This window comes from Fringilla coelebs, assembly GCF_963513975.1.
Source record: "Fringilla coelebs genome assembly, chromosome: 4".
Taxonomy (NCBI): Eukaryota; Metazoa; Chordata; class Aves; order Passeriformes; family Fringillidae; genus Fringilla; species Fringilla coelebs.
The window spans coordinates 12,920,711-12,937,507 of NC_140032.1; the positions used below are offsets into that span (position 1 = coordinate 12,920,711).

Sequence of the window (16,797 nt, forward strand, 5' to 3'; positions counted from 1 at the left end):
GATTTATAAGTTGAGATTGTGAAGTTAAATTTAATAAAGCCCAGAGAAGATGCATGAGCCTCAAAAGGCTTAAGAGAGCTCTTTCAGAGTTGAGATGCTGCCCCTGTTTTATATGAGCTTCTCTGTATTCTTGTGTGAGCTGTGGTTAGTGATAGATCCAGCAGATCCACCCACCACACAACATTTGCCTTCTTTCCTCTTCTTTTTCTCTCCACTGGAATTTAACTGATGAAGGATTGTATACACACATCTCATTACTTTCTTCAGATATCATGAAAAACTACAGGACTTTCCAGTATTCATGTTTGTTTCCTAAACTGCCAGCTTTTATTTTTGATGATGTAATTTCTCAAAGAAAGATTAATATGTTCAAGGAGTTGTTAGGAGATTTATTACTATTTTAATTTTATTTTGAAATCCAGATGATAAACTTTTGAAAATCAGCTGTTCACATCAGGGAAAGTACCACAAACAAATGAAAAGCTTATCATGAAGGAATTTCCTCCAAATATGCTTTTCAATATTGATTTAGGATTTGACATTTTGATTTGAAAGATGTAGGATTTCATTTCAATTCATCACAATGAAAAAAAATAGGACACTGAAATTATACTTACAGAAAACTATATTTATGAAAAATAAAAATATTTTAATTTCAGGATTTTAGTCACCAAAATCTTACCTCAGACAGGATTTCCAAAAACTGATATGAACCCTAGGAGAGTGGGATAGAGCCTGGAAAGAGAGACTAAGCCAAAATAACTTTGGCATTTAAACAAGCTGAAGTTGTCTTATTCCCCCTACACCATGACACAACTATTCCTTGTTAGATTAATATTCCAGTTTCTGAAACAATGCAGGCTTAGTAGTTCCTGTTACAGTCCCTTTGTACATTTACAGTGCAATCAACAAAACATCAAAATCCAACTCTGGAAAATGAAACCAATCCAGCTGCAATTACTACAGAACAAATGCAGATTCAACTGCTTCCTTCCATTAGTGTGTCAGGAATTGACTCATAGGAGGAAAACTTATGGATTCATACAAATCATCTAATATAAGTTATAACTACAATGTAAATGTATTTGATGCAAATCATTATTGCATCTAAACTGCAAGGAGAAATACATTAAACAGAGTTCTAGTTCACCAACAATCAATGAAAATGTTATTTTAAGAAATTATTTCTGGGAACAACGTATTTAAGGACTATTTCATTCATACTTGCAGGGTTCCTTATCCCATGGTAGAAATAAAAATGTAGTTTCAAATATGAAATAAATGAAATACAATTAATATGTTTAAAAGCTTCATATGGCTTGGACAGATGTGACCATTATTTATGGATCATTTGTGATTTTTGTTCTTTGCCTTTGTTGCATTTCAATAACAAAAGTCATTATTTGAAGATAATGTGTAGAATATCTTGAAATTCAGCTGAAATTTGAGACAGAGAAGTCAGAGGTCTGTAAAATTCTACTGCAACCTGCAAGTATAGACACTCCAAAAATATATCACAAGTTAAATTAAATTAACTTAGGATTGTTAAAGGCTAATTTTTTATAGGAACATATTTTAAGCCTGATACAAGGAAAGAGTTATTCAGGGTAGACTAGGTTAATTTTGGGAATGTTGAGGCTCAAGATTTCCCTTTGCTGTCATAGGGTGAAGTGCAGGTTCTCCAGCGGTTCAGGAGCTCACTCTGGAGTCAGATCTTTGACTCACCAGACGTTTGAATGTGCAGTGTTTGTGGTGAGCACTCCAGGTGAAAATAATAAGGGTCAATGAAACTGGTTTTTTGAAAAATTTCTACAATTCTAATTGTATAATTTTGAGTCCCTGGATGTCAGTAGAGCCTCATACAAAATCACAGGACCACCAAACACTCTGAGCTGGAAGGGATTGACAGGGATCACTGACCCTACACAGGACATCCCCAGGAGTCACACCATGTGCCTGAGAGCATTGTCCAAATGCTTCTTGAGCTCTGTCAGGCTGGAGCTGTGACCCCTTCCCTGGGGAACTGTTCCAGTACCCAGCCACTCTCTGGGTGAAGAACCTTTCCCTGACATCCAGCCTAAACCTCCTCTGACACAGCTTCAGGCCATTTCCTTGACTCCTGTCATCAGTCAGGAGAGTGAAAAGATCAGTGCTTGTAGATGGATTGGTCAACTATAACCATTGCTGCAGACATCAAATATAAAACATTGTTAGTGCACTGAAGCATCTTGAATAGTGTCCTGTTTGCCTGAAATGTTCTGTAACTCCAGAGGACTGTATTTCTCTTTCACTTTCTGCATTTCTCATACATGCATATAGTATCACATTTGAGTCTTGATATCCTGTGATGGTATCTTAGAAGTGCAGGAATGATAAAAGGTATCATAATGCCCAGTGCATTTTAAGGTATTGCTTATTTCAAGTTTAATCTTTGGCATGGAAAAAGAAAATGTGAAAGAATATTTATCATCCGAGTATAACTCAGTAATGGGAATATAGCATTCTTTTTGTTTCACAATAAATATTTGATCTTCACTCTTTCAGCACTGCTATGTTTATCTCTCAGATCACATTAACCTATGACTGTTTCTGTGCAGTGTCTAGTTACACAGTGGAAACTTCCACCCCTCCTGATAAAGAACAAAAGTTCGTGGGATTTCAAAAAAGGTAGATAAATATATAACAGAGAACTCCACAGGCTCCTAAACACAGATATATACACCATATCTTTGGTAAAGAAACCCCAAGACTACAGCTTGCTGGAACCTTGGAAAATATACTGGCAAAGTTTTGTATTGCAGTCACAATGATGTATTTTTTTAAGCCTTCAACAGGGTATTTAGATTAGCTCAGATCATTCATATCAAGTGAAGAGCACATATGCATGTATATAATTGGGTCCTTTTGGACCTAATTTGGGATCAATTTTGGGTTCAAATGCTTTCTATCAGAGTGCAATTATACTAAAGCTGTGTTCACTCAAGACAGAACACAATTTGGCTTTCAATTTGTGAAAGATGCTAACCTGGTACCAGGAGAGAGCTAAGGGATGGGCAGAACATTGTAGGTTGGGCAGTGACCTCAAGTAAGACAGGTAAAACTCACAAAACACAAGATCAGTGTGCATTGTAACCATCTGCAGCCAATCAAGCTATTCACAGACTGAATAATTTTCATATTGTAATGGTTTATGTCCCCTCCACCTTTTCATTTTCTGAATGATACAGGTCATTAGATAAGGAGGAAAACTCTGCATCCTATTACTACTATCACTACAGAAGCCAGAAAGTATTATCACACTACATAAGAGCCAGAAAATATTTTAAGCTGCTGGCAGAGTTGAAGCCAGTCATTGCTTGACCAGCATTTTTTCACAATAATGTGTGACCAAAAGATTCAGTGTCTAGCATGGAGAAGATAAGGGAAATTCCAGGTGACAAAAAGTCACTTTTCTGTTGTCCTGTGACAGTAATTTTTAGAAAGTAATTAAGCTTTGAATTTTCTCTGAACCATCTTTTTTAAAAAAATTAATGGTTGTATTCAATATTCCACAGCTTTATATTAGAGAGGTTTAGTCAGGTATTGTCAAAAAAAAAATGGGACAGGACAACACATTTCAACACAGTGTTGTAACAATTTGGAGAGAAACCAAAGGAAATGAACAGAAGAATATGATGGTTAAATATTCCAATTAGAATATGATGCTTAAATATTCCAATTTAAAAAGACACCTTAAAAATACAAATGAAAAATAAAACTCTCTGTGAAACCTAAAACCTTTAACAAAAGAAGTCCACAAAAATCTTTTGTTCCTTCTGGCCTTCCATATTCTGAACTGATTCAGCAACAAGGCAAAAATGGGAGCTCCATGAAAGCATTTTAATGATTTTCTTACCACAGATTGACCAGGAAGGGATGTTCCAGGCCTTGCATTATCTGCAGCTCCCAGAAAACATTGCGAACTTCATCTCTCTCAATGCATTTCTGTTTATTCATATACTTCATGGCATACATTTTCTTGGTGTCTCTCTTCTGTACAATGCACACCTAATTGGCAGCAAAGTAAAAGAAAAATTTTGACACCTCAAGAAAGTGAATTCAATTGTGACTTTGGAAAAAAGGAGTCTTTAATGATATTTCAATAATTCAGATCTGGATATTACAACTGGAGAACACATTCAGTAAGTTCACTTCACAGCTCTGCAGGATTTTTTGTAATAGATTGTAATTAAAAATTAACAAAAACCCAACCCAACCCTGTATAAGAGGAAATGGGGACTCAGAACAATATCATAACTTCCAGAACTTACATGGTAAAGCTGAGAGTAATATGCTGCAATGGCTGAAATCACAGGCTATTTAATTATTCAGAGAAATTACTGCCTCCTGCCTAGGAAAATGCTCAGTCATTGTCCTCATTCCCACAAGTCAATACTCACATCTTGATTATTGCATCATAAACCTTGCCTATGTTCCCAAGGCTCAATATTTCATCTAAATATCAGAATTATGCTCCCTTAATTACTGTTGAAAGGAAAAGAATTTTCAGAAAGGTATTCATCATAATATTTCTGAATTCACAAGAGACCATTACAATGATTTAGTCTCAGGCAGTAAACGTCTATGCTTTTACTTTATCTTTTTTTTTTTTTTTTTGACAAAAGCCAAATAATGTAAATGCATGAAGAAAATCTTAATTGAGAGAACTTCCATAGGAATTCTGGATTTCTTTTTGTCATGGCATTTCACCTTGAGAATGGAGCTGGAGACTGGCACAAGCACCACAACCAAGCATCAGGTTAAGCAACATTTTTGGCAACAGAGAAATACACAGTGGTTCTAAATTTACTGGAAACATCTGGTTTAGGTATTCCAGGTCTGCAGTGTCTAAGTTCAAAGGTATTTTGGATTCACTTGGTGTGGGCATTATTTTTTTATTTGTGTATTTAAATACATACACATACATGCTGCCATATTTTACAAACAAAAATTATACTATGCACTCATAAATTCATGTTAAGAGATCAGATTACAACACAGTGGCACCCAAAAAGAAATCCTTTGTGTCTGTATTTAAGGAACTTACACACCCAATATTTAGGAACAATCAGGAGTAATTAAGGCAACTTCCTACAGCTGAAACTGGGAGGGACAGGGCCAGTAAAGTCAAACCATGTTTATTTCTCTGAAACTGGATTTTCATAAAGTGTGTCCTTGAGCACAAATCTACTCCAAAGAGAGGAGTTAATGGAGTACCTTTAACCTATAATGATAAGGTATGATTAAGCAGTGTTTCTAATTACCTTTTCTGGTATCAGGAGATGTTCTGCTATTAAGGAAATCAGGGATGGTAACGTTTTGTTTTGAGCCCATTCATGTTGCGTGAATACTGAATTTTGTTTTATTTTTCACCTACAACTGTTATGAAAGATCTGAAAAATGTTGATGCTCTTAAGATAACTAAAGGTTCACATTTATATGGAAGGAACCCTGGATGTGGAACAATGGGGAATTGTGTTTGGACTTTTGGAGGGAAAAAAAGTAGGAAGTGGGATTGAGCTGAAACTGAGTGGGAAAAGTAGGGATGCAAATGAATTGTTCAAGCTCTCACAGGTGCTTCAAAAGCATAAGCAGAATTTTCAGGGGCAAATCCTGACATCCTGTCTTAGAATATGTGGAGAGTCCAATTTAGCAACATTTGGGGATTTTAGCTCAGAACCTAAGTCCAGAAATCCAGCCATGTACATTAGTTTGCATCATGATTTTCAAGTACAACTTGGCCAAGAGTTAGGTGTTTGCAGAAGCCTCCTAGTCCACTACATTAAAAGCCTCCCTGTTCAAGGACTGACTAGAGAGGCTGCTGAGAGAATGGGATTTGACTCAGAGGTTTGACCAATGTGGCAAACCAAGATCATACACAGCACCAAAATATGCAATGTAAACCAGTTTTGCAATGCTGCTGGGACTCCAGAAGGCACTTGTCTCTCTTACCTGGCAGCAAAGACAAGGGTGTTCAGCACAGCTGAAACAGACCTTCTGTTGTTGGTAGAAGCTTGCCTAACACACAGCTTCAAAGCAGAATGATAGTAAACATTTTCTAGCAATGTGTACCTACGCAAATCCTTTAACATGGTTACAAAATCAATAGGATTTTAATGAATATAATGAAGCTACTTCCTACTAAAAATCAGGAAACACAACCTGCATCCATGTTGATGTTATTGTGAAAAATGCCTGACAGTGCTATGACAGCACTGGATTGTATTGGAGATCCTCCCTGGCACTTCTACCTGCTGGCTGTCAGCTCTTCTCCTGAGCAGGACATCAATGGACTGAAACTTTCCACTAAAGCAAGGAAGAAAGGAAAAGCCCTTGAGCCCTTCTCACATGTGCAGTCTTAATGGGAAATGTTTAAGCTGGGTTTTTTTTGTTCCAAAGGAGCAATTTAAAACAGGGATAAACAGGTGCTCTGGAACCTCAACAAAAAAATTCTGTGATGACTCATTATGATGAAAGTCTGTGCAGAATTGCCTTATTTACATGTATCAGTATGGAAGCTTGTCACACTCACACTCTTTCCATTTTTCTGTGAATATCATTTACCAAAGGCCAGACAGAGAGATGATTCAGAGCAAATATGTGTTCTGAACTCAACAACTACCCAGCTTCATAGTCAGTAGAGAAGGACAGCAGCCATCTCCATGAGGTATGGATCTGAAGAGGCACAGGGGACTATCTCTGTACCTGGAATGGTTTTCCTCTAATGTCCCTTTAAAGAGGCTGTAGATTACCAGTTTGGATGTAGGCATCTATGTGGTACATGTTTAAAGGCAGGCATTATGAACCCCCTTAATTTTCTCTGGAATGGTATGGTGCTATTTTTAAAAATCTCTTGTGAAAATATTCCCTTTCTAAAGAGGGTTTTTTAATGTATGTTAGTTATTATCACAGGTGGTGTCTTTTGTTATTTCTGGTAGAAGGTAACAGTGAGCTGCCTTCAAACCTATCAGGTTAGAAGAAATTTGACCAGAGAGTGACTTGGGGCCATTTTCCCTCAGAATCTGGGGAAGGAAGGCAAGAGATTATGGCTGCAGGGCTAAGCTTCATTTTTCAAGAGCAGCATGTGCTGTGGCCCACTTCTAAACTACCTTCTTGGATTTCCTCTGATTTCACATGCAAAAACAGAGAAGCTTGCTGAAGGAATCTGCATAATGCTGTGTTGGTGGAGCAACCACAGGTAGCTTCAGCAAAGTTCTTCCCAGAGAAAAGATAGTGATGGCTGAAATATCAGGCTTGCTGCAAAACACAGATTTTTCCTGTTTCCCACTAGAAGAGACTTACAGCTGCTGTGTGCATGGTGTGGAAAGAACAAGGTGCACTTAGTGTCAATTCTGGTCTAAATTTAGCACAGGAGTACTCAGACCTCTCAGACTGCCACAAGATGTGGTTTCACAACAGGTGATAAAAGAGGAGAGAGGCCACAGCCAGCAGAACCCCTGCATGGGGCACTGTTAGGTGGAGAGCAGGAAGCTGGGGTGCTCACTCACCCATGCTCCTGTGTGATATTTTGCATCTCTCAGCAGTAGATGAGTGAGATGGGGCAGCTTTGGCTGCCCTGAGGAGTCCCAGCCCAGCAGAGGGGCTGTGGCACTGCAGGGGCAGAAGCACTCACCCAACACAGAGGGCTACAAGACAGAAATCAGACACACTCCAGTTGGGAATTGATGAACCTGCTGCTGAGCATCTGCCTGAAATACTGCTCCCTTGTCCGTCCTGCCCCTGTGCTCTGAAAAATTGGTTCTCATAGTCTTAGCCTGCAAGCAGAGCTGGCCAGATTTACTCAAAGAGGCTGGAGGATGGATGTCTTTAGGCTGCCAGGGGGTTTCCTTTAAATAGGGAGATTCATTCCCAGATTCCCCTGAGCAAAGCATGACATCTGGAGCAGCCAAAGCATCTGCTTAGTATCCTTTCATATTAACTCAAGCTAAAAAACAGGTCATAATACTGTCAAACAATATTAATATTCTGCAGTTGTGTGTTCTGCTGCTTTTAGGATAGAAGCATATTTTTTTCTGAAGTATTTTGCATATTATTTACTATAGTACCCTCAATCAGTGCAGACATGATTCTGGGGTCCCATCTGGTTTACACCACTGTAATTTCATTTTTACCTCATCACGGGAAGTCACAGTTTTATTCAACGAAATTAATCAGAACTAAGTCTTGTGTCTCAGCATCTTGGACAAACAGGAGAGAGTTTCTACCTTCAAATTATAATTTGAATTCAGTTTAAGGATGTTAGATTGTTTAATATAGCTACTCCCACGAACAGAGAAGTCAGAGAAAATTGGTACTATAATATCTCTGGGAACTAGTTGTTACACCTGAATACAAATTATTGTGCAGCAGTAACCCTGCAATTATGTGGTTATTGTTGCAGTAAAGGACAGTGAGAATTCTTGTATTTCAATCCTTGTTTGTTTTGTACTTATTGGATGATCTTCAAATATATAATTTTTTGCAATATTTTGTTTGAGAAGAGTGATAGCTCTAGATATAACGATATTGAAAAAAAAATAGCCAGATTAAGCAGGAGACAGCACTTCTAGCAGATCATATGTCCCTGTTTCTACTGTCTCTGCCCTTGCAAAGGAGCCCTCGCCCTTTCACATCATACAGGAAAATAAAACAAGCCTGCTTTATGAAGGCTTGGTTGATTTTGATCCACTTTTCTCCAGGGCACTCAGGAAATTGGTGAATGTTTCTATAATATTTCTAGAAATATCAAATTTTTTTGCAGGTTTATATGAGTGTGGTTCCTGTGAACCTGCTTTGGGGAATCTGTACTGGTGAAAATAGAGTTGCACAATCCTCAGAGAACATGTTTAAAGAACGAGTTCCCTCTAAACTTAAATCCTTGTTTTGCAGTTGTCAAATGCAACAGGAAAGTCCTTGGTGTAACAGGTTTCTTTTTCCCAGATGAGAACAGGCTTCTAACAAATCACCTTGTTTTTCCTTCCATGGGCAAGGGAAAGAAAGAGGCCCATTTGAAAATGACCTATTATAACATAGCCGAAAGCACAACATGGTAAATCAGTCCCCATTTCAAATGTCTGTCTCTGTGAGTCAGTCTTGCCTTTACTGCTCATTTAGAAGCCTCATTGCTGGCAACTTTTCCTATTATTGTCCTTCTGGAAGTACCTGGCAGCAGAAAATGTCAAAAAAAGGATGCAAGACTTAATCTCTACTGCAGGATGTTTACTGCTCAGGGTGTGCTGTGCTCTAGCATCTTGCAGTGTATAACACCATGTTCAGTGCCACGCTTTCCTAAACTGCCTGCTTCCTTTATGGCTCCTCTGTGGCCTTTTCTGTTTTCTGAGAGAAATAGGATGTTTTAAGACATGCTCTATTTTTTTATTTTATTGCTCTTGGTACAATATCTCTGTGTCTCTCTCTCTCAATATTTCTTAAATTACTCTGGTTGCCACAGCAACCTGTGCAGGATATTGCTGCAGGAGGTGTCTGGCACGGCAGAGCCTCTGTGCTGCTCAGCTCTCTCTCGTGCACAGAGCTCAAGGTGATGCTCAGCTCCTCCACTGCGGCTGGCTGCCTCAGCAGCTGGGACCTGTCCCCCAGCTGCCTTCAGAAATCAGCTCCTTGCCTTGCCTGTGGCATTTTCAGTTCACAGCCACAACATTTGCTGTCGCAGGAACTCCTAGGCCCTTTGGTACCAAGTACTTTGTATCTCAAGTTCTTGTCTTTTCTGAGAAGTGGCTGCCTGCTGTCAGCTGCTGCCTCTGCTCCCAGTTCTTAGGGACACCTTAACAGCAGGTGCTGTCTCCTAGACACTGTTGAATATTTTTCAGGAAAAGATACACCACAGCAGTTTTGAGGAGTGTAGGAAATGCTTGTGGAGAGAAGAGAAACCGCAAGCATGCTCTTTTTTCTGGAAACAAACAGGCTCACTTCAAAGGTGTCCTCTGAGAGCTCAGGTTGCACCTTGGTACAGGACAGGGTTAGGGTTAGGGGTGAGCCCTGAGCCTGCTGGGGCCATCCCAGCCACAGCTCCTGTGTAAGCTGGCTGCTCCTTTGCTCAAGCCAAGTGATGGGCAAGCTGTGGCAGGATGTGTGTGGGCACTCCTGGAGCAGCTCCCACACTCCTGGGCACCTGCAGACCTGCCTGGGTATTATCTGTGCAGACAGACCTGGCACAGAGCTGGGACATTGCCTGCTGGGCACCCAAAGAGGCACAGACAGGGCAGGGGTCGGTGGTACCCGAGCCAGGTGCAGGGCACTGCTCTGAAAGGAGCCTTCTGGCTTCAGTGACCTTGCTTTGCCAGGTAGGTGAAGGCAGATATTGCTTATGCTTTGGTCTTCATAAATACCAGGAAATTGTTTGTTTGTTTGTTTGTTTGTTTGTTTGTTTGTTTGTTTGTTTGTTGGAGACCTTTACACTAGTTGTGCTTAGCATATTCCAGTTACTAGTGATTCCAAGTACATTGGAAGAGAGGGCAGGTCAGAAATTCTGATGAAACAAGTTTTATTTGTATATTAAAAATTAGCCAAGTAAATTCAGAAGTAGGCAATTTGAAACCAACAAGGCTGAACTCTGAAAGTTCTGAAAGTAGCTTTTCCTTTGTGAGGGCCAACATGATTTGGATATGTCTGTAACTTTTCTTTTTGTACATAACTTGCACTCTTGGACCTTCGTTTATCTTGACTTAGTATTCCACCTCTGTATTGTGATAATAAACCACACATCTCTGCTGCCCTGATTTTAAGGGGTTTTTAAGCACCTTTTTGCCCAAGCAGGATATACTCCTATTGACCTCAAAGACAGTTTCTGCTGAAAACTACTGAATTGAACAAGGACTGTGCCATGAGGGACCATGCTGTTCTGCAAGTATTTCTGTCCTCTCTAAAATTAAATTCATTGTTCTGCATGGAGGCCAAGAACCAGCAAAATCCTTTGTGTGTTCTTAATGCATGGCTACAGAAGTGCCTCACCAGCGCTGAGCTGGCATATGCTCAGGAGTCACTGAAATCAAGATTTAGGCAGCTGTTTTTCCATCAGTCACCTGATCAAGTATCAGTTTTATTTCACCTTCAGGTCTATTCCTGTGAGAAGTGGTTTCTAATATTTTTTAAATAGTGTTTTCTCTGAATTTGTGGCTTTGTATTTGTATTATATGTGGCTATGTGGCTTTGTATTATAGATTTAAAATCTTGTTATAATGACTATTTATAGGAAAGAAAGGTTGTCTGCTCAAGTGTAAACAAACCATTAATCTTCTCTGTTTCAGAAAAATCCTGTTGAATTGAACAAACATTTACCCAATGATCATAATTACGTTGTATGTCAGTTTACACAGTCCCAAGAGCATTTATTCTATGCAAAGTGCCTTTAAAAATACTGCAATTATTTTAAATACACAAATAAGCTCAGAGATTTATGAACAAGATCACTTTGGTGGACTGTCTAAAGAAGTAGTCTGCTCCTTGCTTTTTCTTGATTTTTGTTTTCAGGACAGATTCCTAAATTCTGCTAATCTCCATTTAGAATAATTAATTATTATAATAACTTTGGCTGAATTAATTTTAGTGAATAGATTATAATAGAAATAATTTAACGAAGAGACAGTTCATACTGGTGGTCAGATGTCCTTAAGAAGGAAAAGGCTACAAAACCTATGTTCTTTTACCATAATCAAGCCAGAAAAACATGAAGGTATTCCCTATTAGACATTTAACTGCTGAAAATAAGTTGATTCTTACCTTTCCAAAACTCCCTTTCCCAATAGCCCGCAATATTTGAAAGTGGTCAAAGTTAACTGCAAAATAAAGGAGAGAAGAAAAGGAAAATAGTTTGCAGTGTGCTAAGTCAGAATCAGAAATCAGATAAGAAAAGAAAGTACAGTGTGTCCAACTAATGTCTTTTTACAATGTGGTATTCCATTTTTCCTCTTAAAACACCAAATATACTTCATAGCTAGCAAAGAAGAAGTTTGCTTTACAATATGCTGCATTCATTTTGTTCATCAATTCATCTTGGACCAATGTCTCCAGTTCCCAGTATCACCAAAAAGAAATATATCTCTGTCCTAACCAAGTAAAAAGACAAAACTTAGCATTTTTCAGCCAGTAGCAAAAACTGCTCAGCATTTTCCAGAAATATTTAGATCTATTAAAAGGACATGGAATAATTAAAGTAAGTAACACCCTCTACCTACAGGTATGTATTAACATGTGTTTAGTATTTTTCCAGTAGTCACTCTTCAGAATAATTCCCATATTTTGTTACAGTGATGGAAGCTTGTCCCATGGTGAGGTAGCATGATCCCCAAAGTTTTCCACCTTAATGCAATACATAATGTTAATATTGTAAGACTATTTCATCATTTTAGCATAAGTTTGTTTTGAGAGATTGCATTTTAGGTTGGAAGTGGAATGGATTTACTTGCACTTCAGGAAAATCTGACAGCACAGCCTGCTCTAGACACTGAAGTCCTTTGCTGGTAGGGTGAATGAGATTTCATTTCTCAAAAATGCCATTTTTATTAGTGTTACATGAGTTTAAACACAGCATGACCTTCAAATCTTCATCGGTATATCTGGTGGTTTTAAAAAAATTCCAACATCCTGAACAAAATTGATGCAAAGTCACTGAAATACAAACACAACAATGTGTGATACAGTTTTTACAGTCACTTCTCAGAAAAAATCACACTTTGAGCTAAATTCAGTGAACCAGAGATGACAAGGTTCAGTGCAACATTGCAGGATTTTTTTTAAATTAAAACTTATGTTCCTGGCTTTGGCCATGGACCTTCAACTATGCATCTGCCATTGATGTAACAGTAACTAGCAAAATTGTGGAGACAGAGCATCACTGGAAAAAACCATAGAACCATACAATGGTTTGGGTTAGAAGGGACCCCAGAGATCATCTCATCCCAACCCCCCTGCCATGGGCAGGGCCACTTTTCCCTGGACCAGTTTCTCAAAGCCCCATCCAGCCTGGCCTTGAGCCCTGCAGGGATGGGGCAGCCACAGCCTCTCTGGGCAACCTGGGCCACGTCCACCCACAAATGTGGTAACAAGAACAAACACAACAAAAATGTGACACATCAAGATGAAGGAGAAAATTCTATAAAACTCATAATATAAATATTTGCCAAAAAGAGTTATCCATCTCAAGCTAAGCTCTGCATAGAAAGTTAAAAGGCTGATAGCTATCAAGCCTCTAAAACAGGTTAATATCTTACTTTCTCTGTTGCAATAATATCTCATTTACACTATTAACACCACAAAGAATTTGTTTATTTATGCTTGCTTATACTGCCTTCAAGGAAACGTGGTTGCTCCTTTCATTAGTGCAGCATAGCAACCACCTTCCTGGTAATTGCTGGAGACAAATCAAGCCCAGAGCTGACAGAGCTGAGAGCAGCAGACTCTGTTCTGCAGGAAACAAAGATGGTGAATACAAGCAGCTTTACAATTTAGATACTGAAATAAAAATGCATAACCTTGGAAAGGATTTATAACCTGCTTGGAAACTGAAAATTGGGAAAAAAAATTTTGAGCTGAATGCTGTGAGAGTTAGGGCTGCCCAGATGTTGGAGAAGCAGGATTGTCTGTCAGCAGCCTGCAGCTGGAGTCTCTGCTGAGAGATTTAACTGTGCAAAATCTCTTGTACTTCTTGCTGGCCAGTACTGGTCTGATGAACAAGATAGTCAGTTTAGCAAAACCCCCTTCCACATGAACTTACATCCATTTAAATCCTGTGCCTACCAGCCATCCTTCCCAAGTGCATGTCTGGGCTGTCTAAGAAGACTCTTAATTTAGGTAGGAATTTACACAGTGTAGATAATATCCTAAACAACCTGTTAATCTCAATAATTTCTTTGATGGGAAAAAATAATCCAAAAATTCAGCACAGCATGCTGGTGGTTTTTGTGTCACTCCCCTGTTTTCAAACTTTCTCATGTTTCTGCTTATTTTGCTAAAGATTTAACATGCACATTCCTTAAAAAAACCTTATTTTGAGTTTGTTCTTTACCTTGCAGTCATTCAGCTGAGTCCAGTTGCCAAAACAAGTGAGAAATTGTAGGATCAGTCTGTAATTATCTCAATTTGAGTCAAGTCACATTTCAGTAATACTTGACTATATTATATTCTGAAATCTGACATGTTTTGAAATACATCAGTTTGAAGAATGCTTTTTTTTTATAAAACTAAGATTAAGCATTTATCTGCAGCTATGCAAAGGATATTTTTATTGTCCAAATAACTTCTATTTCTCTGCACTTCCATCTTTCCTGTGTTTATTGCTCTGAATGACTAGAACAACTTAATTTTTAATTAGATTATTTTTAAATTGGACTTCCATACTAACAAAATTATTAAATGAGGCACTAGAACATGGAGTTGAAGATGGATTACTAGTCAGCTAAATAAGTCATTAAAAATCATAGATGCAACAATTGATCAAATTTTCTTAATTTCTGTGTTTAACTTGAATAGAAAATGAGATGTTACATTTTCATATCTTCATTAAGAAAAAAACAGGCTTTTTTTTCTGTAGCTAACAGTCCCATGAGCCTTATTTAAATCAAAGTACAATTATTGTGATGCATTTTTTGCAAGAGAAAATAAAGCAAATTTTAAATGACTGAGGAAATATGTAAGCATGCCTGAGCCTGCATCTAAAATGAGCAAGGCTTGCAGCCACTGTGGCTCTCTGGAAAGGGATAATTCACTGAAGGGAGAAAATTCAGTCTCTTTTGATCATTCGAACATACTCCCAACATTGCAGAAGTTCCTCCTTTGGAATATTAGGACAGAATAAAAAGTGGGCTACCTTGCAGCTGAGACTAATTCCAAATTCACTGAGTAAAACTGAGGTGCTACAAGCAACATTCCCATCTAGGACAGAGCAGCACCTCCCTGAAAACAGTGAAGGGCTGAGCTAAGTTCACTGCCACCTTGGTACTACATTAGCCATACATCCCAGGTGTTTTCCTCAGATGTTTTTAATCTCACACTCTCAACATTTTCAGCTAATTTTGTTCATCTCAGTTTTGGTTTGGTTTTTTTTTTCATGTTCTTTAGGTGCTTTTTTGTCTTTTCTGGTGAAAATTCAATGCCAAAATATCACCACTTACTCTGAGAAGAATTACACCTCATCATGACCTCTGTCATTTTCCAATGTTGAAAATATCATCAAGTTCAAACACTGCCATTTCCTCTGTGCAACAAGGACATCAGGAGTATTAAATTCTTGTCCTCCAAAACATGCCATGTCTTGTTCTTGTGGTGCCTGGTGTTGTAGCTAATGACATTTTTCTAGTGCAAAGCCCCACTGAGATAATGGTATGGCTGGCAGAAGGACATTTTCTTCACTATCAGTAATATGACTATTACTCTTTGGAAAATAGCTTTCTTCACTCAAGAGAAAATACTTCAATTCTTAAGAGAATACTTTCTTTTACAGAGAAAAAAAAATATTTTCCAACTTTTTGGGCACTCCTTTCATTTTATTACCCCACCATACTTTGAAGGTCTTAGACATTGTCTCAGAATTTGCGCGTAAGAATATTAATTATTTTCAGAAAACAAAATTTGTTTTTATTGTCTTCAGGTAATTTGTCATGCTAGTAAACCCACAGTTAAACTTATTAACAACACCATGAGAGAGTTTATCTCCAGCTTTTTTGATTTCCATCAATTTGGAAAAATCAAGTGTTATAATTTCTCCTCCCTCGTCTCCCACCTTCATCCCTTAAAACATCACCATTAATTTAAAACTAAGAAGGAATATAGAATAAACCAGATATTTTGCTAACTAAGAGAGAAAACAGATCAGCATTTATGACATCTGTTTCATGTCATGGTATTAGAGCAATGGATGCCTGTTAATTTCAGCAATGTGTTGTATATATACATATAAATACTTCATTTTGTTTCTTTCCATTTACTCATACTCAAATAAACCTTCAATGCATCCCTTTGCACAGATCCAACTCTCTGTTAATGACTATTAGTGCAAGCATACCTTACTTGGATTAGAATATCAGATATTTTCAAATTAGCCCCATGTAGAGCATTTTCCTATGGTTTGATCTTGAACACATAAGAGCCAGATGATGGTAAGAGGATTCACAACTGAATTAAAGGTTTCATCCTGCTTGCCATGAAAATCAAAAAAAAGTGTTCCTAACACTTATAGATGTTTGGTCAAATATATTAGTGCACTCAAAAACTCTCAGGAATGTCTAGAAGGATGGTGCTGTGGTTTGTGACTGAGTTATCCACAGGAGCATCTCTACTGCCACGGTCTCCTTAGGGGAGGGCTCCAAAATCTTCTGCTGCTGTCTGTAGAAAAATGAATCATTACATCTGCAGGCAGCTGTAAAATTAGGTATGGAAAGAACCTTAGAGCTCAGACACACAAGCAATTGGGAGAGCAGTAAAAGCCAGTTCAGGTAATAGTGCTTTATAAAAGCACCATGAAGGCTTAAAGCCTTTTTTAAAGCGTGAGGAGTCTACACCGCTGTGGAAGCAGAGGTACAGAAATCAGAAGATTGACTCAAACCCCACACATGAGGTTGTGGCAGAGCTGAGAACAGAACCAGCTTCCCTTCCCACCACACCTTCTCATGCATGTCCTCCAAACTGCACAAGCCCTGGTGGAGCAGATATCTGGTATCAAATTTTCTAGTGAAAGATAAAATACTTATTTCTTTCTCCACTGCTCCCTGAGGATAAAGTTTACTTTGGAGAAAATATTCACATCAC

At 38.3% G+C, this 16,797-nt stretch overlaps 1 protein-coding gene across 2 annotated transcripts in view; it reads right to left on the reverse strand.

Moving 5' to 3' along the window:
- STK32B (serine/threonine kinase 32B) overlaps positions 1-16,797 on the reverse strand; it is a gene marked incomplete at both ends in the record, with an annotated part of 158,589 nt that overhangs the window by 118,074 nt on the left and 23,718 nt on the right. For both annotated transcript variants that reach the window (XM_084203941.1, XM_084203942.1), the window contains 2 exons: positions 3,896-4,047; positions 11,776-11,831. In XM_084203941.1, the coding sequence (XP_084060067.1) occupies positions 3,896-4,047; positions 11,776-11,831 (208 nt within the window). The remainder of the gene's footprint in view (positions 1-3,895; positions 4,048-11,775; positions 11,832-16,797) is intronic.